Raw genomic sequence first — 27,500 nt, forward strand, 5'->3', positions numbered from 1 at the left:
ACAACACGCACACACACACACACACACTGACCAGCAGCCTCATCCTTCCACATTCTTCACTAGCAGAACACATAAGTTCAATAAAAGAGCCGAAGGTCATGAGAAACAGAGGCAGAGAGAGACAGAGGTCAGTCATAAAGATACCTCTGAATGACAGAAGCACTGATAACTCACCACAAAATCATCAGCATCTATCATCTTTCTGTTGCCGTGTTTGTTTGTCTGTTGTTGGCCAAAAATATGTTCAAAAACTCACAGCTATGCATTTTGACATTCTAAATAATAATCCACAAAACTATCATTTAATATGGTTATAGTGACACACCACAGCACTGAAATCAAGGACTCAGATGTCATACTGTCCTGCGGTTAATTTTGGCCACACGGTGGCGCTACACAACACAGACAATTGTCACAAAACAGACTGAACATGTTTCTGTATTCCTGTATTTCAGTTTTTGCTTCTGGCTTTTTATTATATATATAATAACTAATACTTCTAATATTGTTACAGTTTTAAAAAACGGTTGTAGTACATTATAAAGATGTCAGATGTCTGATGATGAATCTGATCACTTTAAACACAACACTTAAGTGATCTGCTTCTTGGCCTTGAGGAGGCGGAGTCAAAGAAACAGGTCTGTTGTAATTGGACTGTGGGTGTGTTTAGGGTTTGTCTCTGAGGCCCACAACACTGAAGAGTCTACATGGAGCTAGTGAGGGGTCAAAGTTCACATTCAGATAAAACTCCTAAAGAATCTGGGGTCAACGGTCAGACACACAAGTCGAGCCTCTTTCTCTGAGCCATCAACATTCAGAGACACAGCTAGATAAAGAGAGTGTTTGGAGAGGGGGAGCGAGACACAAAAGAGACTTGCTAAAGAAAACAAAACTCAGAGAAAACGGGGTTTTAAATTTAATTTCAATCTCGTAAAGATATGATGGGAAAACGTTTTATCTGGACTGAGTAACACACACAGGCCTAAACCCCAGACAATCCTCTCGTACAATAGCCTGGAGATATTAACCACACACTGAGAGGGGGGGGGCTGGGGTTGACATCTGTGGTGTGACCTCTGACCTCTGACATGGAATCTGGGCAAGTCGAATCCTGCACAGAGAGTCGAGAGGAGCGCACGCACAGGACATAACAGCACACACGTCTGTCATGTTCTTCGACTTTTTTAATAACCTGATCAGATTTTACCATTCACACGACTCTGAAATGGGTCACTTTACCTGCTGTCAGATTACTTATGTCGTTTATAGAAAGTGGAATCAAAAAAGAATGAAAAGGAAAATCAAGATGAAGCTTTGATGTGGCGCCTCTTTCTCTGCTCTGGATGCACAGAAAAACTCCGCTCTCAGTTTGGAAAACCAACCACAAATCAACAGGATTATAAAAGTACAGTAAACATCTATCGAGAAGCATCATGTGCACATGGAGACTTTTTTATCTGTAATAAAATTATTAAAAAACTGAATTTAGGTATCTCAGAGGTTTCTCTTTTTAGATGGAGTGGAGTTCTTAGTTATTTCGATTATGACATTTCTACAACTCCTGAATAAATTAATATATACGAATGAAAGAAGAAATTATACATCTAGTCAGAATATGGAAGAAAAAGTGACCATTTGGTATGAAAACCTGATGAGAAAATCATACTGACATTCTGTCGTTGTTGTTTTTTTGTAGACTTTAACATCTTGTAGCAAATCTGAGCACAGTTTGAGGCATTGCTGATAATGTTTATAAAACTCTAAAGAGACAAACATGAGATTACTTTTACAAGACACATGAGCTCAACTCTCCATCTGATTTTCTGATTGTTCTGTCCAACAGGCACCGACTGAATCAACCCTAACCATTAAGACCAGTGTCCAGTCAGCAGATAAGAGTTATTCTCAACATCACTTATGCAAATATTGATAATCAGCTTGAATATCAGCTGTTGTCCAGCTGGCTGACCTCTCTCTCTGGCCACAGATGCCCACTGGTTACGCAAAGCATTGTGGGATAGCAGGCCTGACACTGCAGACCCAGATGAGAGTGACCTTTAGGGGGAAGAGATGCATCCTCCTCCAGAGAATCATGGGAAGACCAGAGCTCTGTCCAGCATTCGGGTCACAGGGTGGCAGGGTCAGAGGTCAGGGGGGAGGGGGGATTTTAGGAAGAGCAGCCACAAATCTACATATCTGAAAGACACTTCAGTGCTTTTTTTTACCCGGACCAGATTATTTGTTTCAAGAGTCTAGATCACTCACTCGCTCGCTCGCTCGCTCGCTCGCACGCACGCACGCACGCACGCACGCACGCACGCACGCACGCACGCACGCACGCACGCACGCACGCACGCACGCACGCACTCACTCACTCACTCACTCACTCACTCACTCACTCACTCACTCACGTTTTTACCCAGAAGTCAGTGGTTCTGTGTCATGTACTCACCAAGTCCTCCGATGGTGTGCTGGCGCTGGTGTGGGGGGATTTGGGTCGGGGGTCCCTCTGGCTGACTCTCCTCATGATATGAAAGTTTGTAGCCCTGCAGATCAGCGGCGCTGCCCGCTGGGAGATTCCAGCGTACCGTGATAGTGGTGCAGTTCAGCGTTTCCAACTGGAGCTCTGGTGCCAAGGGCACTGAGGGAGGACAATAAACAACCATCTCACAATCTCACAATACCAGCCAATCACAAGCCTGAATGTACTGTATATCTAGAACATAAGATTGTTTTCTGTAAGTCAACACTTGAAGATTATGATGTGATGGACATTGGCAGTTTCCAGAGTGCGGATGAAAGGAATGCTCTCCGTATGTCTCGGATTCCCACTGAGAACCTACAAAACAGCAAATCTTAGAGATTTATCGCCCACAACTGCAGCTATGAATCTCCCGAGTCCCTAAGAGAGACGGGACCTCACAGGAACATCAGCAGCTTCATGAAACATATGTTCGGTGGTCTGACCGTCTCTTTACAGGTAATATGTTTAACAAAAGCTTAAGATCACAGGTGACTGGCAGAATCTGATATGCGAGTTGAGGCTCACGGCCTCGCGGGCTTTATAACCCATGACTAAAACCTTTCCAATGTGGATGAGGAGCGGGGTCAAAGGTCACGCAGTAACAAATGCAATGCATTAACAGGATTATCAGCCAGAATAGAAGAGAGACAGAAGAGTGTGTGTGTGTGTATTAAGACAGACCTTTAGTGCTGGAGTCTTTGGGTGTTCTGTGCGTCGTCCAGGCGGACGGCTCGCCCCAGCCCACGCTGGTAGCCGCTGCGATGCGGAGAAAATAGTTGGTGTCAGGCTGAAGGCCTTTCAAGAGGTGATGGGTTCTGTGTCCCGGCACCTCGTGTTGAGCGATCGCTCCATCAGCGCTGGTTCTGTACGAGAGACGGTACATCGACACACAACCACGACTCAGCTTGTGAGAGAGCGGCTGCCAGGACACCTGAATGTCAGTCGGGCTCCGACTGCTGAGACTCAACTCTGGAGCACGCAAAGGAACTGAGAAGAGAGAGAGATTATTAGCTTAAAGGTCCAGTGTGTCATTTTTGGAGGATCTATTGAAATATACAGAAATGCAATTTGATAAACATAATTGTCTTCAGAAGTGTATAAAGAGCTTACATAATGAAGCGTTATGTTTTTATGATCTTAGAATGAGCTATTGCTATCTACATACACCGCGGGTCCCCGTACATGGAATTCATCATATTGTTTCTACAGTAGCCCTAAACGGACAAACTGCTCCACAGAACGGGTTTCGTAAAAATAGGTTATCTCATTCGGGGAAGGAAAGAAAACATGACGACATCTTAGTTTTGTGTCAGCAGTGCCAGTGTTGGGGAGTAGCTAACTACAAGTAGCAACGCTACTAACTTAACTGCATTTTTAAGTAGCTTGGCGGTAGCTCAACTACTTTTAAAACAGTGTAGCTTTTAAAGAAGTTATTAAGTGTAGCGCGACCATAGCTACATTCCGTTCAGCCTTCAGAGCAGCGCTGTGTCACGTCTTCTTCTTACTGTATCACAAACTGAAAGAGGCTCATTATCGCCATCTACTGCATTAACTATGTATTGCGGCTTTACGCTTCACTGAGAAGAGATCGTAAAGGACGTACATGAGATGGTAAATATTTAAAGTTCGAAACACCCATCCTATTATGTATTAAATATGAATCTTATACAATGGAAATAATAAATAAACAATACCATGATAATTGGACTCGATCCTTACAAAAGAAAAACCGTACTGAACTTCAAATGTGTACTTCTAATAATTAAAGCTAACAGACACAGACCAAAGTGGGGCCGATTTTTGTTTTCCGTCTGAAGATGTGATTTCTTTTAAGCCCAGTAACGTAAGCAGATGATGAAACATCAGTGAGAGTGTACAGTGACCGTCCTGTACTCACCGTCCTCTAGCGTGTGTTGTATGACATGGTCAGACATGCGGCTGGCACCCACAGGCATGTACGCTACGATGTAAAAGGTGTAGTTCCGCCCGGCCTCCAGGTCATCAATGATGTAACGGGTGGTATCATTACCGATAACTATCTGATACTCTTCGTTATTTAGACCTGCGGGGACAACAAACACGAATCTTCTTAAAATCCCTCAACACAGGAATATTCTTATCACGCTACAGTATTTGGTGTTAGCTCACGGGGAAAACAAGTTAACAAACCCAACTAAATGATTCTGCTTCAATATTTATTATTAAAAGTGATTCCGCCACAGCCTCTAAACTCAACCATATCTAATGTATTGAAGACATTTAGTTTTATTCCGACACCAACTTTTCTCAATTTATGTCGTTCATGCAATAAATTATTCAATACTTTGGTTTTGAGATTTTATATGATGTTTAAGTTCTTACTGTAAACATTTGATCTTGGGAAACACGAGGACGATTGGAGACATTAAAGACATTGCTTTTGAAAGTCTAGGAAACACATTTGAGATTTTTTTCTTAGAAGGAAAACCTGAGAAACAAAATTCAGGATTTGCTCTCCATTGAATCTCATTCTTGTCTCTGAGATATTAAAGAAATAGACCTCATTTATGATTTGCCCTGAAATCCTCAGACCATATTCTATGCAATCCTTATTGTTTATTTGCTTGTTCAATTTATAAATCTGTTACATGAATCTTTAACTGTGAAACTGTGCAGAACCGGGCCGCACTATATAAAGACACATGTCAACTCCATCAACACGGCTGTGAATTACTTCCAAAGAAGCCAAATTCCACCTGCTGCTTTTCCCACAAGTCCACAGCACCTTAAGACACTTCAGATCAAGACATTCATATGAAAGAAAAACTCCCGAGCACCGACTCAATGAACAGGAGAGAGAGAGACTTCGACTCTTGAGACCTACAGAAGACACTCAGAATAATGAAGCTCTTAAAACCCTTTCAATGACTTCCTCCTCATTCTGCCCTGCACATGCTCTTTCTTTCTTTTCTCCATTCTTCTTCTTCCAATAAATGACCTGGAACTCTGAAGGACAGAACGTACAAGTGCCAACATTTCTAATAAAGATCGAACTCTATTCACACGAGTTCCTGTTTGACTTATTCTCCTTATTCTCTTTCTCCTCAGCCAGGCAGCTGTTTTACAGAGACGCGTTTCTCAAATTGCGAATGTTTTGTTGAAAGGACAAACTAGCAAAGGACTCTTGATATTTCTGTTCAGAGCTGACTTTTGCTGCCCTTTCATTAGAAATTCATTGAGGAACTGCTGTCAGGACACAAGTGAGAGATTTTCCCACACAGTCTGACAAAGTGCAAGTCTTTTTTGAATTTGCGCATCTGTGGCTCTATTTAGGCTTTTGACTCAAGTCAATATCATTCTTACAGAAAGTTTTGAATAAGCAAGATCAACTGAGCAAAGCATTTTGAGTTTCACAACTGCGTACAAACCTTCCGTCTTCATGTAGTGCACCGAGTAGGCGATGACTTTGTCTGAGTTGTACATGGGTCTCTCCCACGCCAGCAGGATGGCTGAACTGGACATGGTGTCCGCATGAACGTTTCTGGGAGCGCTGGGACGGTTATCTGACATCACCACGATCAGTCGAGCCATGGCCAGAACCGAGCCCAGCTGGTTCTCTGCCTGGCACTGGTATATGCCATCGTCTTCTGGAATGATCTGGTTTATCACCAGTTTACTATAAAAACAAACATTGTTTTAATGTTGTTAATTAAAGACAAGGACTTAAATTATATATATATATTTTTAATTATCTTTCGGTTTTCAATTGATCTAAACAGATTTCACTTTGTAATGCATCATAATCATATCAAGGAAAATTGCAATATTAATACTGTAATTTATCTGTTTCTTTTTCCTTACTACATTTACCACTGCCTAAATGTATGTAAAGCTGCTTTGCAACAACGCAACATTGCGTAAAAGTGCCATATAAATACAACTGAACTGAATTAAAGTATATTATGCAGGAAAAATATCAATGAAACTACATTACATTCATGTGAATCTAACGAGAATTACCATCGACATGAATGCAAATTGCATAAAGTTAAAAGTAAAATGTATAATAGCAATAAAAAATCTCTATTTTTATTTATGGTAATATATTATATATAAAATAAATATATGGTATATATATAACATATACATTTTTCTTGAGATTTGGGGGTGAAATGTACTAGACGTTTTGTAATAAATATACTGTTTAGCGTGTTAACAAAACGTTTATATGCTCTCCTACTTGTAAGTTGCGTTGGATAAAAGCGTACATTTAAATGTAAATGTAATTTTTGTCAAATGCAGACACATTTATCATACATGTTAAACTCTTGTTATTGACACTCCTTCATTCCCCCACGTCCTCTTTTGCTTTCAGGATCCCATAACAAAGGCAGACGGGAGAAGTCATTAGAAGAAAATCAAAGAGAAAATTAAGCAAAACACCATTAGTAAAGCGCTGAATTATCAAGCGTCTCTTGTTCCTCTGCAGAAACTGGCTCATGAATAATTCAGCGAGACTGAGTTTCCAGCGGACAAATGAGGCAACTCAAGCCCTGAATAACGTCAGTGTCCTAAACCCTGTTTGAGCATCATCTCTAGGGACAAAACAAATGTGTCCTAATTTTACAGGAGCTCCGCCTTCAACGCTGAGGTGCACAGTTTTTTTTTCACGTGGGCCGCGTCAATACCTGTTGTACATTTTGATGCGTCCGTTCGAGTGAAGCGTTTGGCCGTTCTTCAGCCAGGTGATCTGGGGGTCGGGAAAGCCCTGTGCCACACACACGAAGCGGGCGGTACCGGCTCTGGGTCGGGTCACGCTCTCCGGCCACTCCACAAAAGACGGAGGTGCTACCCAAAAAAACAACACATTCAACACATATTCCTGCTGTTCAGTGTGCTCACTACTAAGGTGACATACTGTTGTCAGACTCTACCTAGCACGGTTATGTTAGCAGCGGCGAGCGTGAAGTTCCTGGTTCCCGGTGTGGTCGCGCGGCAGAAGTAGACTCCGGCGTGCTGAGGTTTGATGTCGGATATGAGCAGGTTTCCGTTGCCCAGAACTTTTGTGTTGTAAACGTCGATGGACTTGTGGTCGGCCCGGCTCCAGGAGATGAGCGGGCGAGGGCTTCCCGTGGCCATGCACTCCAGCAGAGCGCTACTGCGGGTCGCTGCGGTGAGATTCTGAGGACCGGCGACGATATGCGGCCTTTGGGGAACTCTGGACGATGGAGCTACGGAGCAGCAAAACGGTTTTGAAGTTAAAAAACAAAAGTGAGACATTTGTGTCTGCGTTCGTATTTGAGGGATCTCACCTGCAGTCACGGTCAGCACGGCCTCTGAGCTTTTGCGGCGACTGGCGATGTTAGATGCCACGCAACGGTAACTTCCAGCATCCTCCTGTTCAACTCCTTGAATTTGCATAATGCCACCGGGCAGCACTGCGATTCTGTATAAAGATATAAACCACGATATATGTTTATTATTATTTATATGCTCCTTACAGCTTTACACAAAAATAAACGCTGTGTTTCTTTTATTATGACAAGCATAGTTTAAATAAAAGGAAGAGTCATTGGTAAATGTGTTGGTGGGCGGAGTCATACCTCTCAGTGGCCAGCGGTAAAGTGACTCGGTTAAACTCCCATGTGATGATTGGTGGGGGCGTGGCAGTGATTTTACAGGCAAATCGTGCGACCCATCCCTCTGTAACCGTGATGGATGATGGATGCTGAGAGAAGGCTGATAAACCTGCAGAAAGAAAGAGTGTTTTGGTAGATCAGTTGGTAAAGCATTAAGTTTCATTTGAACACACATACCGATCAAAACTGCAATGAAGGTTACTTTGGATAAAATGCCATGTATTTACTGTAAAGCTGCGTTTCAACAATGCAAAATTGTGAAAAGATCTATAGAAATAATTTGAATTGAACTTTACTCATTTAAATTGCACAAATAAACTCTTCTGCATTTAAAGACTGAAAGAGAGAGAGAGAGAGGGAGAGAGAGAGAGAGAGAGAGTGAGATAGGCATAGAGAGAGAGCGAGACAGAGACAGAGAGAGAGAGAGAGAGAGAGAGGGAGGGAGAGAGGAGAGAGAGAGAGAGAGAGAGAGAGAGAGAGAGAGAGAGAGAGAGCGAGAGAGAGAGAGCGAGCAGAGACAGAGAGAGAGAGAGAGAGAGAGAGAGGAGAGAGAGAGAGAGAGAGAGAGAGAGAGAGAGAGAGAGAGAGAGAGAGAGAGAGAGAGAGAGAGAGAGAGAGAGAGAGAGAGAGAGAGAGAGAGAGAGAGAGAGGGAGAGAGAGAGAGAGAGAGAGAGAGAGAGAGAGAGAGAGAGAGAGAGAGAGAGAGAGAAGAGAGAGAGAGAGAGAGAGAGAGAGAGAGAGAGAGAGAGAGAGAGAGAGAGAGAGAGAGAGAGAGAGAGAGAGAGAGAGAGAGAGAGAGAGAGAGAGAGAGAGAGAGAGAGAGAGAGAGAGAGAGAGAGAGAGAGAGAGAGAGAGAGAGAGAGAGAGAGAGAGAGAGAGAGAGAGAGAGAGAGAGAGAGAGAGAGAGAGAGAGAGAGAGAGAGAGAGAGAGAGAGAGAGAGAGAGAGAGAGAGAGAGAGAGAGAGAGAGAGAGAGAGAGAGAGAGAGAGAGAGAGAGAGAGAGAGAGAGAGAGAGAGAGAGAGAGAGAGAGAGAGAGAGAGAGAGAGAGAGAGAGAGAGAGAGAGAGAGAGAGAGAGAGAGAGAGAGAAGAGAGAGAGAGAGAGAGAGAGAGAGAGGAGAGAGAGAGAGAGAGAGAGAGAGAGAGAGAGAGAGAGAGAGAGAGCGAGACAGAGAGAGAGAGAGAGAGAGAGAGCGAGAGAGAGAGCGAGAGAGAGAGAGAGATTGGTTGTTGTAAGATGATCTTGTACACGTGCTCACACTCACTAGAGATTAATGAGTCAAATTGAACCAAAAGGTAAATAAAGATCACACAAGCGTAACACGGGCCTTTTGCTCACATTCCTGCATGTGTTTCTCTGTCCAAAGTAACTTTAAGGTTTTTCTCTAACACAGTGGTTCTCAAACTGTGATACCTGACCACTAGTGGTACTTGAAGAGACCCCGGCGGTACGTGACACGACAGAAAATTAAAAACTCTATATTTTAATTTACCTTACGTGTTTTAAATACAATTTCAAATGTTACATGATAGATAAATAGGGAATACATCTCAGCCTATGTGCAATTTAAATAAAGCTGTATGAATGATTGATGATTTATTGCTCATTGGTGGATGTAACTCAGGCGCGTGACGGGCAGCTCAAACACACAGCGGGAGCAGACAGATGCTTGTGAGTCCCTCTCTCTCTTCCGACGAGCTACGGGCAAATTAAGTTTCTTAGGTGTTTCTAAAGAAAAGTTCAGGTTTTCATAGATTTAAAAATAAATATCTATGACATGGACACTTTTATGAATGCAGAAAGTGCAGCACAAATGTGTTAGAACAGTGGTTCACTTCTCAAATTTTTCAGATCAAATACCACCTTTAATAAAATTAGTTGTTCCAAGTACCACCTAATGACCGCCATAAAAAAACACATGAATAAACACTTAAATTAAAGAAGAGCTGTGACTCTTTATCTTTACACCTCGTCCTCCAATTCTAATGTATTAATAATACAAACCCTTTTTTATTAACCAGCTGTTTTCAAATTAAAGAACGTGTTTTTTTCATGTCTTTCAAGTCAGTCAGCAGTAATAGTGGACACGAAACACTTTTCTGTAGTGCACAGTAAACGGGGCTCTGGAAATGTTCCAAAATGTTCCTTTAATTTTCATAGATTTAAAAAAATGCTGTGCCTTTAGCTAAATTCTCTTTCTGTAAAAGCCTGTTATATACACAATTATTACTGTACTCCATTCTATCCATCCCACAATGGATCAACACACAGGACATGGTGACTTCATTCCACACACAAACAGAACCGAAGAATCATTTAGCAAGCCTTGACATTTTTCCAAACTTTCATTTCCACAAAAACACAAAAGTGTGACTAAAGTTTCTGTGACATTTTTGGGAACCCTTTCCCTTTAATGCGACTATAAGTGCACTTATAAGTAAAAATAAGCAGTGAAAGTAAACACAATATAGCAGTAAAGCAAACAGTGTTCACATTAAACAGTGTTTTGTGATCGTAGACACTTTAACACGTATTCATGTTTGTTTAACTTCTCTCTTCACACTGCACCATCAGTTTTTCTCTCTGACCTTCTCGGGCTCAGTGCCATTAAACCCACAATAGCCATTAAACCCCCGTCCCCTCCATACCCACCCACCCTAAAGAAGCCTCAGGTCAATAATTAGTTAACTGAAATCAATGAAACTTCTGCTGTACATACCGACCCCGGTATAAATCTCATATTAGCATAGAGATTATATCCATACAATCAACCCCAATCTGAAAATGTAAAAGAGACAGTTCACCCAAAAATGAAAATCCTGTCATAATTTTCATTTTCAATGTCATAATTTTTTTTGTAGATATTTGTAAGAATGTCAGTAAACAAACAGATCTCTCCCGCCATTTGCTGCCATAGTAGGGAAAATAAATACTATGGGAGTCAATGAGGAGTGAGATCTGTTTGGTTACTGACATTCTTACAAATATCTTCCTTTGTGTTCAGCAGAACAAAGAATTGTATACATGTTTGGAACAATCTGAGGGTAGTAAATGATGACAGAATTTTCATTTTGGGGTGAACCGTCCCTTTAAAACACAACTAGGATGCATCTTCATAGATTCACATGTACAGAATACAAAGCCGGTGTGGCCAAATCTAGTTAGAAAATGAAATTTAGATTGCCAACGGATGAAAATCATCTACTTTAAGTGTGTTTAAAATAAGAAAATCGTCAAGCATTACAAAAGGATGTCAATCTGTCCCATTCCAGGCTTGACCTCTCACCTCTGACCTCAACAAATCCAGACCGGCAGTAAGCTCATCCCAGCTAAAGCACCACCAGTAACAAACCAGAGCAACATTTCAACTCACTTCCAGTTTAATGTTGTTCTTTGCTTCTGTAGAGCGAGATCATGGGTTCGCATCCACATCCAGACCAAATGTGCACTGCAAAAAATGACTTTCTTACTTCGTATTTTTGTCTTGTTTTCCAGTACAAATGTCTAAAAATTCTTGAATCAAGATGCATTTTCTTGATGAGCAAAATGACCTAAGTAAGAAAGTCATTTTTTGCGGTGTGTAAATGCGATAAAAGCTGCTGAACATGTGGACAGATCTCTTTTTGAATTTAGCTCTGTGTTTGACCCTCTCTGATAATGGCTTTCTTATGTTCTCAGGCCTGCGGATCAGTACACAGTACACACAAGGTCAGCGAGCAGGTCAGAGAGGGACAATGGTTCCCATGACGACACGAGGGGCCTGATCCGCAACCCTAGGGCCACTATCTCCATTCCACCTTAAGGACTAAAAAAAATGCGGTGTCAACTTTTCACTACGAGACTTTTCGTCCCAGTTCAAGAGAAACAAAAATTGTGCATTTCAGCCACATTCAGATTGTTCTTTTTAATTGTTTTACAAAACTTTCATTAAAACAAAAAACAGTCAAACAAACACTCACACACTGTTATTCTCTCTCTGTTTAATTTAACATATGTTTTTACTGTCTTGTTAAAGAAATACGAGCATAAGTGCCCTTAAGGATCTTTTAGTGCAGGTAAGAGACGCCACTGATATTTCAGCCTTCAGCAAACACACACACACACACCGTTCCTCTCCGAGTACAACCATCACTCAACATAATCACCCTTCATAAAACCCCTCATAAAAACGTTATTTAAAAGCAGACGATTGAACACATTTCCATGCATAATTGACAATGTAAAAGCCTCTTCATCTTCAGTGTGTATTTGATGCAGCTGTAACGGAACAGGTCAGCTCGTCCATTAATTCATCTTTAATGTAACGGCCATTTGAGAAGTTTGCAGGTTTTATCAGCGGATGCATAATTCAGCGTGCTCTCTGTGAATAAACCGTGTGGTGACCTGACCTCACCTCGCTCTCTTGCACTCTTTAAAGAAATGACTGCAGAGGTAAAGAATGCCTCATCTGTGAACGCAAGACAGCAACACAAAACCCAAAAGCTCGGCAGATCAATCACGCTCCATCCAGCCAGCAGGACAGTTTAAAAGCCGGGAGCACCGGCCCCTCGGCCAGCCAATCAGAAACTCGGATCGGCACCTCTCCGGCCAATCGCAGGCCGTGCTCGAGACCTCTCCCTGTGCCCTTTAGCCTTCAGCCTGATGGGGAGCTGGCGAGGCGGCAGGAAAATCTGCCCAAACTCTTATTTGCCCCCTGAGCTCTTAAAGGCTACCCGCTCCTGTCCGGCACAGCACGGCTATTGAGTCCTATCTGTTCTGACGGGTCAAGCGGTCAACTAGAGAGCAAGATGTGTGATCAAATACATGTAGACTAACCCTCTGCTCTACAACCAAACAATCCCAGAATGCATTGTGACAAGCTTAGTAAAATAATGAAGCAAAACGTTACAAAGAAATAGAGCTGATGTGATCAGAGTGGCGTGTTTTGATGTGTTAGTAGGAATATTTGACTCCTCTGTGCCGTTTCCCTGCACACAACCTGCTGAGCAATTCAAAACAACCTTTGACCTTTCAGACCACCTCTCAGGAAACCATGGAAATCTTTCACACTGCACACCAAAGCGCAGAAGTTGTGTGAAGAGATCCAGATTCCTCAAACATTTCATTTTGAAAGCAAGGTTTGTCTGTTTGGATATTACTGACAGCTCAGACCTGAAGACTCACTTGACAACAGAAGAAGAAAATCTAACAATTAGAAATAAATATTAATTCTGCTTACACTTGGGTTCATTATTTAAACAAATTACAAAGTTAGATATTAAGAGGCCTGAATTTCGTGTTTGGGGTTGGCAACCTGTCAGATCAAAGCAATGCGCTGGTGCCAACTTTTTTCACACACAGGTTGGGAATCGAAAAGCAATTCCAATTCTGGAATCGGAAGGGACGGTTAGGAATCGGATACTTTAATAAAAATAAAAAATCAATTCCTCTTATCAATTCCTGTGTGCACATTATCAGAAATGTGCATGTGTTAACTTTGGATCTGCTGATATCGTAATAAAAGCCCTCATGAAAATGAACTATATTTTTACTATAGTAACTATAGTTTTAACTACGGTATTTGCACTAGTTTCATTAACTATGATATGTCTAGTTAAACTTCGTTGATACAAATCGTAATAAATCCTTTGGAACCAAAACTGGAAATCGATAAGCAGAATTGGAACTGATTCAAGTCAAACGATACCCAACCATACACGCAGGCATTTCAGACAAAAGAAAACAGGAAAGAAATGAGAATTCTAAGAATTTCTAGGAAGACATTAGAGGACCTCAGGGACACAGTAAAAGAGGCCATTTCCCAACACTGGCCCTCAAAACCACCACACACGAGACACAAACTCAAACATGCTTCTCATTTTAAACTGCTAAAGACGACCACCTTTGACATCGCCACTGACCCTGGATCTGTCTCCATACATACAAACTCAAAAACAACTGCTGCTTCATTCAGTTTAAAAGCTTTTTACAACAATTGTGAAATAACCTTTACAATTCTCCATACCAAACCATTTCCATTTGTGGTTAAAACCCAATTCTGATCCAAGTCATTTCAGGTTTACTAAACTGTTCTCTGGGTCTCCAGGAAGTGGGCAAAATCTCAGTTTACCAATAATACGATACATGTATATTTTTATCCTTAACATGCAAACAGTTTTCTTCCAGAAGTTCAGTTTTCAGTTTAGAATAGTGTGTAGTTTTTGTGATTGGTATTTTTGTATGTAAAACAATAGCAGACTGTGGTGTGTGTGTCCTCATTCAGAGAAGTAAACGTGTGAGACGGACATCTCCTCTAAGAAGAGGTAAGTAGAAACACGCAGGTCAAAGGGTCCGAACATGTGGACCATTAATCTTACACACACAACAGCCCAAGGCAAACGCACACTGTTCACAAAATCTGCCAACACACAGCATTAAAAACATATTAACATCAGTGTACAAAACCAGACCAACCTCTGGAATTTCTTTTTTCAACTAAACTTTCAACTTCAAACCTCACTACTTCACGCGTCTCATTTGCATAACTCCTCACATATATTAGTGGACGGGGGCAGATGTCCTGTCCAGCCCGCTCTGGCCAAACAAATGCCCCTTAAAGAAATCCCTTCTGTGGCCGGGGCAGGGCAAAGGGAACAAAAGGAGAAGAGGAGAAAAAGCTTTTCTGGAATTCTGAAGACCAGCGGAGCAGAAAGCAATCGACCGGAGACCACCAACTCTCGACTGCAATAGAACCAGTCATTCTGTGAGTGCTTGTGCTGGACAAAAAATGCATCTAGAGATTTTTTGAGCTTTAGAAAGAGACTTATCCCCCTAAATGTAAACGGAGTCTAAATGTCTGTAATCCTTGTTTAGAAATTCATGAGACAAAACTAGAAGTGTGTGCGCTCCTGGAGTGACAAGGAAGGGCAGGTAATGGATGTATTTTGTGTCTATGAGGATCATCAGCACTTTTATAACGACCTGACATCAAGCGCACCACTTTCACCAACATGTGAAGCTACAAAAACATCACTTTCTCTAGACTAGACTAACTTGAGAAGTGCTAACTAACAATGACTAACAGTGAGAATATTTTGACAAAAACTAGAACACAATGTCAATGATGACTGTACGTACCATGCACAAGCAGAAAAAAAACTAAATATGTAAAAAACAAAGATCAAATACGACTTAAAAACCATTAGGAGAAATTGAGACACAAATGAGACAAATGGCAAAGTAAAGAGCTAAAACTAATGCATAGAGCACAATTCAGATCATTTAGAATTGATCATTTAAAGATTATCTAACGTTTGACTGAACGTTTGTTATCTTGTTAAATCTGAGCACAACGTGAGACGGTTTCAAAACCGTATAATTTTATCGGTCCTGATTTATTCTTAATGCTATCAAGAAACACCTGGCATATGTCTATATAGAGATGTGTGATCATTAGAGCTGTGTATCCTGGTGTTGATTTTTCGCGGTGAGAACTTTAGAGGAACAGTCGCTTCCCGTGCTCAAGTTTCGCTCTCAGAGAGAGAAGATGATTTTGTCCTGAAGCAGCGCAGCACTACGCATGGCCTCAGGAGGAGAGGTCTTTAAAAAGCCCCACTGCCATCAAATCACTCTCTCTCTCTCTCTCTCTCTCTCTCTCTCTCTCGCTCTCTCTCTCTCTCTCTCTGATATAAAGGCTCGGCTGTGTGAACACAGGTCATATGCACTGGTGACCTCCACAAACTGAGGTTTTCAAACCTGCCGGGCTTCATTTGCACACCAATGGACACATTCTAACTAACACACCCGTGACCCCCCCCCCCACACACACACAGGCTAGAGACCCTTCACCCCCTTACTGCGGTAAAAATGACCAGTGATGACCAGTCAACACATTTCATAAACAAACTTCGCTGACTGCATGACATCAAATAATCTCTCATGTGTCACAGTTACACATCTGACACTTGTGTATTGTTCAATATACATGTTGTTTTGACCACCACATGTTGTTTTGTTACGTCAATCTCTAAAAGGACACCTGACAGAACAGTATAATCACTCTGTCATCATTTATCTACCTGCCTGAGGTCTTATCTAACACACACACACTTTGGGTTTCCATGTTTTATCCCCTGACCCTCACACAATCTGTATCCGTACATGTGGCCCCTCGTTTGTTTGCTGAGCGTAAGGTGTCAGAAGGGTTGATTTAAAACCTTTAACTACATGGAGTGAACTCCAGCTTCTCTACACCAGAAGTGATGACGCTTCGTGTTTCCTCTGATGTCACTGTAGTTGATCTAATCACATTTGAACACATCCTCCCGTGAAACTTACTTGCGATAGTCAAGCGTGCTCTCTGACTCAAAATAGATCCATATTTGTTCTGGGCAAGGCACTGGTAGAACCCTTCATCTGATTTGTCTTTACGACTCCCCGGTTCTGAGATGAGCAGCGATCCGTTGGCGAGCTGGTAAATGTGCTCCGTCTCTATAAGCTTTCCTCCATTTTTTAGCCATCGGATGGCGATCGGAGCCTCGCCGTGGGCCTGACAGTCCAAAACCACAGCGTCCCTCCGGATTACAGTCACATCGTGTGGTTCCCTCATAAAAAACAGCTCGCTAAAACACAACACACCTGCGGGACAAACAGAAACGAATCAGATTGTGAACGGTTTCTGGTTTTACTCCGTTTTAAGGTAAAAGTGTGTGATTCAGACAGTGGATGAAGACAAGCAGCAGGTCGATCTTCTGAGTTTCTGTAATCATATTTGCCTAGATGGATTGCTCGCTGTAATCCCTTTATTCGTCAAAGCTAGAGAATTACTTCAGCTCTTATTCCCGGCATGAAATTCACAAGACATTTAACAGTCCGTCATGACAAGAGAGGAGACAAAAACAGTCAATCAAAGGATTTGAAGAAGATGTTCTTTTAACAGAAACATAGAGAGAAATATCATTAAATCACTAAAATCAGTTTGTGACAGTGAACGCTGCGTGTTTTTTAGCATTAATTATAATTGGTCATTCCCACTAGGAAACAAATAGTCCCCAGAACAAGTTATGGTATTAATAATATTAAATGTTATGAGATTTCAATTCTAGGAGTAAGGATTACAAAACTTGATCTTATCTGTTGGTTAAAGCAAGAATTATACACAAGCATATATTGTTAGTCTATTAGGCTGCAATGTGTTCGAACATTTTATGGCAGTAATTTGTTTATTTATGTGGCTATAAATGATTCATCTTAAGTGCTCAAGAATTTCAAAGACTAAAATGTCCGAATTGTAGGAATGACCCTGATGCTTCTGGTGCTTCCCTCTCACAAGTCAAAGAGATAAAGAGATGAGAGGATAAGTAGAGCAAACTTTTTGACACTGTGGCAAAACTTGATTCTAAAAATCACAGAATGACTTAAAAGATCAGTAGTTAAGTAACAAGTACACGTTAACTTGTATTGCACAAGATTACATTGGCGTTAGTATGATGTTCAACATCAGCAACATTCTGAATGATCGCAGATTGATACATTGTATCTGCGTGGCTCACTCCACGCGACTGATGCCACAAATGATACAGAACGCGGCAGATTTCACACAAACCTACATTCATAGTCTAGATATGCTTTACTTGTTAGAATCTATTAAATACTACCATCCATGACAGACACAGTACGTGGATCACAGTCTGACCACTAATTTAATTAAATTCAATTATTTCTAAATGATCCCTTAGAACTGAAAAACGTTTAAAAAAAATTCTAAAAGTTTTAAGGTTTTTCTACTGCCCTCAATACATTCATTAAACATCCGAGACGACTGCATAGCATTTATATAAAACTTTTTTCAGTTTACCAGAAATAAAGTGCAATAAACTGTTTTTACCTGAGATTGAAAGAAATACTGCGAGAAAAAGCAAACGCTGGTATAATCCCTTTATAAAAGACGCCATTTATTCCGGTAGTACGAGCATGCCTGAGCCCTTGGGCTGCGGACTAGAGATTCACGCGCATCTGGTTGAGTCCCGCGGGCGCAGAGGTCAGCGGCTCGCACTGCTTCGCGCGGACGGACACAATCTGCGCAGCGCGCTGCATAACGCGGCTCATTACAGCGCAAAAGATCCCTCCGCCCGCGGAAGCTTTGAGATGCTCGAGTCGAGCGACACAAGTAGTCTGACGTCACCGTAAACAGATTTTTATATATAAGCGCTAGCGTATATATAATGTATAATAATACATACAATTGTTTGTTCTTGACAGAATTAGGATTAAACAAAGAATAAATCTTCTTTGTGATGTCTGAAGACAAACAGTCATTATTTCTTGGATATTTCTGTCTAATATTTCTGTTTTTCTTTACTCAAACAATTATCTGAGTTGTGATAACTTCAGTTATTTCTTACAACTGATAAAAACATAGGCTGCGTCTCACACTTTTTTATTACATTTCTAGGGGTGGGTTTATTTTCACTAAATATATAACTAATGCCTGTGAGTGAATAAGACCGATATAAAAATCTAACAGAACACAAACATACCTTATGCGACAATATGCCACAATGACAGTGGTGCAAAAAAACCCTGATTATGGACATTGTAAACAAGGTTTTTAAATGATCACACAATCCATTAAACGTCCATCACTACACTACATCCAGTCCTGGGTATGGCAAGCCGAATTAGCTTTTAATCGATCTCAGGATATGAATTTTTGATATCAACAATTCAATTTTCACTAGTAAAAATTATAATTCTTGATATCAAAAATGGAATTTCTACTAGTAACAATTGCTGTTTTTGATATCAGTAATGAAAATTTCACTAGTAAAAATGTGAATTCTTGATATCAACAATGACGTCATCACTCGCAGAAATGTGTGTTCTTGATATCAAAAATTGAATTTCAACTAGTAAAAAACGTAATTCTTGATATCTGTAATTGCATTTTTACTAGTTAAATATCACAATAGGCTGCCGTTCAAATTCAATTTCAGATATCAACAATTCATTTCTTACACGTTAAAAATCTTATTTCGGATATCAGAAATGCAATTCTTACTAGTAAAAAACATAATTTTTGATATCAACAATTGTGTGGTTATTAGTGATAATGTCTATTCTTGATATCAACAATTGAATTACTACATGTAAAAATGCCAATTTATGATATCAAGAATTACATTTTCACTAGTGACAATGTTAATTCTTGATATCAACAATGTGATTGTTACTAGTAAGAAAGCCATTTTAGATATCTACAATTACTCTCAGATTTAATGATATCTGAAATGCATTTCCTGATATCAGAAATACCAAATGCAACATGTTAAAATTCATTTACAGATATCAAGAATGAGGATTTCAACTAGTAAAAATTGAATTCTTGATATCAAAAATTATGTTTTTACTAGTAAAAATTGCATTTCTGATATTTGAAATAAGAGTTTTAACATGTAAGAAATGAATTATTGATATCTGAAATTGAATTTGAATGGCAGTCTATTGTGACATTTAACTAGTAAAAATGCAATTACAGATATGAAGAATACACATTTCTGCGAGCGACGACGTGATTGCTGATATCAAGAATTCACATTTTTACTAGTAAAAATTGAATTGTTGATATCAAAAATAGTAATTGTTACTAGTAGAAATTCCATTGTTGATATCAAGAATTATAATTTTTACTAGTAAAAATTGAATTGTTGATATCAAAAATGCATATCCTGAGAATGATTAAAAGCTAATTCGGCTTGCCATACCTGGGTTCTATTTGTGTAAATTCTGTGTATATTGAACCTGTTTAATGATCGTGGTGAAAGTCTATGCCACACTCTTTAAACCGCAGTGCTGCGAGGATCTACACACAGGAGATTTTTACTCTTCTTGTCAATGATGTGACAATTAAAGTGAGTTCAAACCACTGCATCATTTGTATTACATGTAAATGTTGACAGTCAGAGTTTAATTTGCCTGTTAAAAGGTTTATTCATCTACTTGTCTAATGTTTGGTCATATAGTCAGGTTTTGGTGCAAATCATGCGAGAGATAATCTCATTAGATTAGTTTTAACAGCTTGTTCTATCGGACAGGTGATAAAATGGATCCCATCTCTGCCCAGTATCGATAAGTTTCCCTTCGACAGCTGCAGACTGAAGGAAAAATATCGATCTGCTCTCTCTCTCTCTCTGTTTCTGTGGAGGAGGAGTGTGACCTCTTCTCCTCCTCTGACCTCTTTCCTTTACTCTCCCGGCCTATTCTTGCATCCCTCCGGACTCTCTGACCAGTCGGACAATGGCTGAGTTCGGACTAGAGGTCTGGCAGAACAATACATCTGTGCAGAGAGGGTCAGGAGAGTTCACTTTCCCACAGTCAGCAATCACACAGAAAGTGTGACGATCAACCTCGCTCACATCCAATCACACCAGCTCGCTCTGAAAAACCTGCAGTGGTTAAACGTTACTGGTATCTAGTTCAGTTTTCAAAAAGTCCTTGAAAACACAGCTGTGTCTGTTACTAGGTTTTGATATTCAAGTTGCTATTTTTAATCAACTTTTGCATTGTGACAAATATATATCGTTCCAAATGTTGAAAAATCTTGTCTGTCATTATTCATGAGGTCCTACAGCATCATGTTCGATGCACGGAATTCTGTTTAAAATATGTTCAGATGTCACGCCACAGAGCACGTCAACTTTCCTAAAATATTTCATGTCATCTCAATAATGATTATGTTTGCATGTGTATTGATATAACCTTTTTAAATGACAGATACACAGTTGTAACAGATAATATGCTAATGCATAAGGCAATCTGATCAATAAGGAATACAAAAGATTACGTTCTTACTACAGAGCTGCTCTCATTTGGCAGAGGTGCTGTCACTTACCGATTAATCCCGCCCCTCCGGCAGAAGTCACACCTCTCTGACCTTGTGGTAGAGGTGTGGGATGATATGGCATGAGGGTGCTAAAAAAAGTACAGAACAGCAACACTGTCATCTCTGTGAGAATGGAAACATTGCATCCAAGTTAGTTTGAAAACTGGTCTAATCGAAGACTTTTGATTATTCTCGATAATGTTTTATATAGCGTCATATCCCTGCTGAAAATAAAACTGGTTCAAATGGTTTTCATTACAAAATTAATATAATTCATATATGTTGGGTCTTTTCCAGTTGGATTTAATGGTGTTCTATTGGTTCCCATCCGACAGATAACATCACACCAACAGAAGCCAACCGATTACCAGTTAAGACCATTATAGTTTCAATTAAAACCAATGCAATTCCTATTAATACCACTAAATCCATCATCTCTCCATTTATCTGATGCTTTTTATTGTTTTTTTGACAGTAGGGACATTATACTGTACGGTTTATTCAGTGTATTTCAAGCAGGTCAATAGTATTTCACATGTATTATTTCAACACGAGTTGGTTAAATGCACACACAAAAACCACACGCGTCCTGTGTCTGATCTGCGCTTCTACTGCCGCCTGCTGGACGCTGAGAGAACTACAATCACATGAATCAGACTGAAAGTTTCTCAAACTCTATACAATGACATGTTCGCGCATAAAGTAAACAGCATTTTGTGTACCTCTCTCTGGACTCTCGCACACACAGTAGAAGTACAGCATACATCGTACTGCATTAGCGGACACAGTCAGGCCGGTCTCTCCGAGCCATTTTGTCGTCGTTAACGTTACCTGACAACGTCACTAAAACGTGTGCCTATATCTTTTCGTGAGAGCCATAAACCCCTTTTGTTGGTTAAGCAGAATTGTCTGTCAATCAATTTCAAGCGTTCACAAACTTCAAAAAATGGGAACCGGGAAGCTGAGGTACTGCGTGCGCGAGCACGCCTGTAGGGGCGGATGTTTGAAAGAGGAGTGGCTGGAGAGGCTGACGTCACGTACAGTACTTTTGAGAACACACACTGAACTGATAAAAAACAACATTTGATACGTAATTCTAGTGTGAACATTTAAATAGATAACTCCGTTTTTGAAAATGTTTTTTTTCCATAAATATTCAAAATTATGCGCAATTACTATCAATCAAACTGCAGTTGGGTTGTTTTGATTAAGTAATAATAACTCAAAAATACAGCTAACTAACACAATAAAAACATTCTAACATAGTAAAAAACACGATTTGGGATTTAAAAAAAGGACATATTTTTTGCAAATAAGCTCTTCATATATAATGCTAATAGGCATTTAAAATGTGCTGACCAGATAAAAGAAACATTGTGAAAAACATGACACTTATAAACCTAATGTAACCTGTCCTGACAAATGACACTGAAAACAGATGGGAAGATATGCTCTTTTATTTAATTTTCCAAAAATACAAAGCCGTAAAGATTGGCATGACAAGTCAAATCAGCACAATCTACTTTGACATTAAAGGGACAGTTCACCCAAAAATGAAAATTCTGTCATCATTTACTTACCCTCAGATAGTTCCAAACCTGTAAAAAATTCTTTGTTCTGCTTAACACAAAGAAAGAAATTTTAAAGAATGCAGTAACGGCAGTAAATGGAGGAGAAGAAATGTTTGGTTACTGACATTCTTCCAGATATCTTCCTTTGTGTTCAACAAAACAAAGAAATGTATACAGGTTTAGAACAACTTGAGCGTGAGTAAATGGTGACAGAATTTTCATTTTTGGGTGAACTGTCCCTTTAAAGACACTTTTGCTCTTAAAGCTTTAATAGAAAAGAATCTCAGACAGTTCTCTCTTCACTGCCAAAAACGCTTTAACCATCTGTAGAAATGCAATAAACGTTCATATAGTAGCCTTTAATTATACAATAGTATAGACATTACAAGTGTTTCTCCATTAAAGGATAAAGTTGTTCTTTGGGACACTGAATCAAATCATTTTATATTACAAATAAAGGCAAAGTTATTTAACAGTCCAACGTGTTTGTTGCGAGACAAAATGTGCTTACTTTAAGCAATATTTACGCTGTAAACATTTAGGAAATGATATACAGTAAAGCGATGATTTGTCACAAAATCACGATATAGCTCAACAGAGACGATATATCGATAAGACTTGATAAAACTTGAACTTTTAGAAAAGTGCGTCAAACATCAAAATCAGTAAAAAAACAACCAGCATTCATTTTTTTTAAAGTGGGGTGTCCGTAATGATGTAAACATAAAAAAGATGTAAACGTAAAGTCGAAGTCAGAAAAGGTACCAATTAAGATATAATATTGAGAAAAGACACAGATATTTGTTTGTCTGTGCAGATAGCACTTAAATTCTACTTCAGAACATCAATAAGATGGCATTGTTTGTACACACAATGAATATTAATGGTCTCGTTTTCTGCATTACAGGAAATCTTCAGTAGACCCTGTCTGGCAAATGCTGCACGACTCTTACGACTATAATGCGTGAGTCAAAAGCATGCATCATAAATATTTATTATGCTGAAATGCATATATACAATCAAATCTATAGCTATTTAGAAATAATGTATGCAGAAACATACTGAGCTGTGTGCAGAGATACGATACAAAACATAATTTTGTAAACATCACAAACAAACAAGCTTGTGATACAGAGCCAGAGGACAAATCAGATGTCCCTAAATCAGCTTTTGTAACAGCACATTCATTCTGTCTCCTGCTGAAACTGCTCTCAGGTCAGTTCGTTCTCCATCCTTCGTTTTGCTCGTGTGCCGTCTTCTTTTAAAACTGGCCATCGTGATGCTGTCGCCATGGTAACGCTGTTGCTGCGGCGGTCTGAATCTAGTCCACGCCGTCGAAACCCTGAGCGTTCTCAATGGCCATGTGCAGTTTTTCACGTAACTCCTCGAACGTCTCGTATGGAGGAAGATCGAGTCGATTGAAACTAAATGAGCAGAAAGCAGCTGGTAAATGATCTGAAGGTGCTGAGACACGCCACAGAGACAGACAGTCATGCGATGAACATACGACTCTTACCATGTGTGCGCGCGGGGCAGTTTGTCACGCGTACCCCACTGCTCGATGGTAAACAACTGCGGGCCGTTGGATCCTAAAAATTCAACAAAATTCAATATTGACTGAAATATAATATGAAGAATAAGCAGAAATATTGATTTTAAAGGGTGTGGTAAGATGAGGCGGGACTGACCGTAAAGCTCAGCGAAGCCGTTCATTGGTACACGAGACGTGCCCGTCACAAACTGCAGCAAACGGATTCTCTTCTCCGCATCCATCAACAGAACAGTCTAAAAAGAAATACTTCACTTATTGTCTCTGCACAATCCTTTTATCTAAATATTTTTCACAGTGTTTTCCAGAATGATGAATAGAAAATGAATGAATCAAGCCACATTTACAATTTTAGACGACGGTATATTTAACACTGAATATAATACACTTTATAAACCATGAACCATGTTTGAAACTGTTTTAAAATTTCACAGTTTAGATACAAAATAAGACCAAAAAATGTAAACCTGATAGGAATAAAAAAAATGTATATCAGGAATAAAATCTGACCTTCCAGAACCAGATGATAGCAGGATGATTTTGGTTGTAGCCGTTTTTATATTTAGTGTTTTCTCTCCAGTCGTTGACATCTACGTCACCTAAACCGCACATCAACAGCTGAAGAAGAGAGAGAGAGATGAAGCATCTGAATAACTTCTGCATCATCTCACATCTGGAACGCTGCGTCTCACCTCCAGCTCATTCTCATCGAAGATCTTGATCAGGTCTTGAGGGATCAGCTCATAAAATCCCTGTAAATAAAGATGAAACGTCAATCTCCCAGATGGCTCAGTGTACCACAGGTGGGCGTCTGTGACACATACAAATTGAGTAAGTGTTGTTGTTACCTCTTTAAATGCCGTCATCTGTCTCTGGATTCTGTCTACAAACCTCCACTGTATCACCAGACTGAAAATAAACAGCATGTTTACATATAAACGTCTGTTCGATAAACAACACCGCAAAAGATTTTTACATTGTATCATGAAATGGCAAGTAGTGATATATTCTGGTCTTTAGATACTGTGTGATGATGTGTAAACTCACTGAATGTACTCCTTTTTGTTGCTGTCATCTATGACGATCTCTGCTCCTCCCGGCTTCAGCTCGTGCTGATGTGTCTGTGGAGGACGTCAGATTACAAAACTCTTAAGATTATTAAAATATGCTTAATTTGGTCCTGACACGTATCTAAAAAAAACCCGAGGTGACATTATTTACAGTGGTTTTGGAAGAATGAAAATGCCCTAACAAAGATATCGTAAGGTTTCAAAAGACAGCATGTGGTGCGCTACCTGTCCAAAAAGCTCTTCGTCGATGGTAAACCTCAGGTCCAGATCTGTGGGGTCATTCTCCAGGATCCATTTGAGAGAATTGAAGTACTCGCTGTCCTAAAGTCAGAAGAGCGGAAAAGAGATCAATGAGACGTGAAGTGCAAAAAAGCGCCTGAACTTCAGCTCTTGTGTCAATACTAAAATTTATTCACATGAGCTCAGAAACACAGGATTTGTTCCGAGGCAAATCAAAAATCAAAACAGCATTATACTGTATATACATTGTATACCGGTTTGAACATTTTAAAAATAATTCGTGGAAATGTACAAAGTAATGTTTTAAACTGCAGTGTCACATCATACCTCATTACTTTCATATTTGCACGTTTTAATCAAACTTTGCGTTTTAATTTGCAATAACATTATCCTGTCCATTATCCCGCCTTAAATACGGAAACAAAATATTGATGTGAAATGTTTTGTTAGCTCATCTGTAACAAACACAAACCTTCTGCAAGGATAAAACCTTTCCTAATAGATTTAAACCAAGACACGACCAAAACAGTCATTTGTAAATATAATTTCATATATTTATATTTCATTTGTTTGTAGCACCGGTCAAGGATGTGCAGTTTATAGTAGTTATCAGTTTTGAGCGATTTGACCAATCAGAATCAAGTATTTCAGAAAGCTGAGTAAGGCCCGATTCACATTTAGCGTCTTTTCCCGACGCATATTCGTTATTTTAAATGTAGACGGGGGCAACACGGTCACATTTTGCTGGCCGCGTCAGCGCCGCATCGAGATGGAAATAGTTCAACTTTTCGGAGTGCTGCGCGGTTTTAGACGCGAAATGTGAATAGGGCCTAATAATGTTTTTTTAGCAAGGAGAAAACATGTTGCTGATTGGTTGAGGCATGCCGGTCACTCACCACAGACTCCATGTCCTGTAATGTGATCAGCTTCTGCAGCATCATCTTGTAGAAGGGCCGGATAAAGAACGCTGTTCAGACAACAGAAAAACAAACAGTCACATTATCTCTCATTGAAAAGCTTCTTGTATTAAAAATGCTAAAGAACACCTCCTCCGCTCACCGTCCAGCAGCTTCCCGTGATAAACGGCCATTCCAGCGACCCGGCCGATGATGTTAAAGTACGACAGGTGGTCCTCATTACACAGACCAGAGTTAGGGTTTATCTGTAGTGTGTAGTTATCTCTGCAACACACACACAACATGTTTACATCTGCTTTTATAAACTAAATGTGATTTTTTAAAAAAAGAACATGTTTTCCCGCTTACGTGGCAGAATACTCGAACAGCCCGTAATACGGGTTAAACATTTCTTTGGAGATGAGGAAGAACCATTCCCGAGCCACGCCTCCATAGTCCAGCCCCTTCTCGCCCTCAAACTCCACCCAGAGGCGGGCCTTCAGCAGATCCGGACGTTTGACGGACAGAATCCGGCGGTACGAGTCCTCCAGGACAGCGTTCCGTCTCACGTTCAACTCGAAGCGGTTTGGGATGTCTGACTGGAGACGGCACGAGATCACAATCATTTAATGAAGAGAGAAAAATCAAACGCGAGCTTCTGAATTCTGTGGTTATTCTGTCTATTTCTCCTCATTTTGTGTTTGAAAAAGTGTTTGAAATGAAACCAGAATATTACTTGAAAAATAATGTAGGGTGGGATTTTAATCACGGGATGTTTATTAGATTGTGACCAGTGTTGGGCAGGTTACTCTGAAAAAGTAATTCATTACTAGTTACTAATTACATATTCAATAGTGTAATTAGATTACTGTGCAAATTACTCTCTCCAAAAAGTATTTAATTACTAATTACTTTCTATATCCTATATCAACCTTGATTAGTTAAGTGATTCAAGGATAGACATGAGACGGCTCTTTTAATTCATTCACATAAATAATATAAAACTACATAAAGTTGTGTTATTAACTGACCGAAGTATTACAAATAGATTAAAGTAATCCCTTACTTTACTTTTTCAAGGGAAAAGTAATTCAACAACAGTAAATAATTACTTAGTAACTAGTTACACTCAACACTGATCGTGTTTAGAGGAGTTTGTGGGTCTAAATACTG

At 39.9% G+C, this 27,500-nt stretch overlaps 2 protein-coding genes across 3 annotated transcripts in view; both read right to left on the minus strand.

Moving 5' to 3' along the window:
* Positions 1-21,968, minus strand: part of prtga (protogenin homolog a (Gallus gallus)) — a 31,676-nt gene extending 9,708 nt beyond the window's left edge. The window contains exons 1-11 of one of the 2 annotated variants that reach the window (XM_057348760.1): positions 21,724-21,968; positions 21,011-21,090; positions 16,459-16,758; positions 8,107-8,251; positions 7,816-7,949; positions 7,438-7,734; positions 7,192-7,351; positions 5,932-6,179; positions 4,422-4,586; positions 3,206-3,511; positions 2,453-2,641 (exon numbers count right to left, since the gene is read on the minus strand). In XM_057348760.1, the coding sequence (XP_057204743.1) occupies positions 2,453-2,641; positions 3,206-3,511; positions 4,422-4,586; positions 5,932-6,179; positions 7,192-7,351; positions 7,438-7,734; positions 7,816-7,949; positions 8,107-8,251; positions 16,459-16,758; positions 21,011-21,090; positions 21,724-21,767 (2,068 nt within the window). In that variant the 5' untranslated portion in view covers positions 21,768-21,968. Of the gene's footprint in view, positions 1-2,452; positions 2,642-3,205; positions 3,512-4,421; positions 4,587-5,931; positions 6,180-7,191; positions 7,352-7,437; positions 7,735-7,815; positions 7,950-8,106; positions 8,252-16,458; positions 16,759-18,007; positions 18,199-21,010; positions 21,091-21,723 lie in introns of those variants that run through there. The other variant, XM_057348761.1, reaches the window with a different exon arrangement.
* A 475-nt stretch (positions 21,969-22,443) lies between these two features.
* nedd4a (NEDD4 E3 ubiquitin protein ligase a) overlaps positions 22,444-27,500 on the minus strand; it is a 27,936-nt gene continuing 22,879 nt past the window's right edge. Inside the window, exons 19-29 of the mRNA XM_057348767.1 lie at positions 26,697-26,926; positions 26,491-26,612; positions 26,328-26,398; positions 25,417-25,512; positions 25,169-25,242; positions 24,970-25,030; positions 24,814-24,873; positions 24,632-24,739; positions 24,261-24,357; positions 24,089-24,161; positions 22,444-23,996 (exon numbers count right to left, since the gene is read on the minus strand). Coding sequence (XP_057204750.1) covers positions 23,894-23,996; positions 24,089-24,161; positions 24,261-24,357; positions 24,632-24,739; positions 24,814-24,873; positions 24,970-25,030; positions 25,169-25,242; positions 25,417-25,512; positions 26,328-26,398; positions 26,491-26,612; positions 26,697-26,926 — 1,095 coding nt within the window. The 3' untranslated portion in view covers positions 22,444-23,893. The remainder of the gene's footprint in view (positions 23,997-24,088; positions 24,162-24,260; positions 24,358-24,631; positions 24,740-24,813; positions 24,874-24,969; positions 25,031-25,168; positions 25,243-25,416; positions 25,513-26,327; positions 26,399-26,490; positions 26,613-26,696; positions 26,927-27,500) is intronic.

The sequence above is a fragment of the Triplophysa rosa genome, linkage group LG12 (assembly GCF_024868665.1).
Source record: "Triplophysa rosa linkage group LG12, Trosa_1v2, whole genome shotgun sequence".
NCBI classification, from domain to species: Eukaryota; Metazoa; Chordata; class Actinopteri; order Cypriniformes; family Nemacheilidae; genus Triplophysa; species Triplophysa rosa.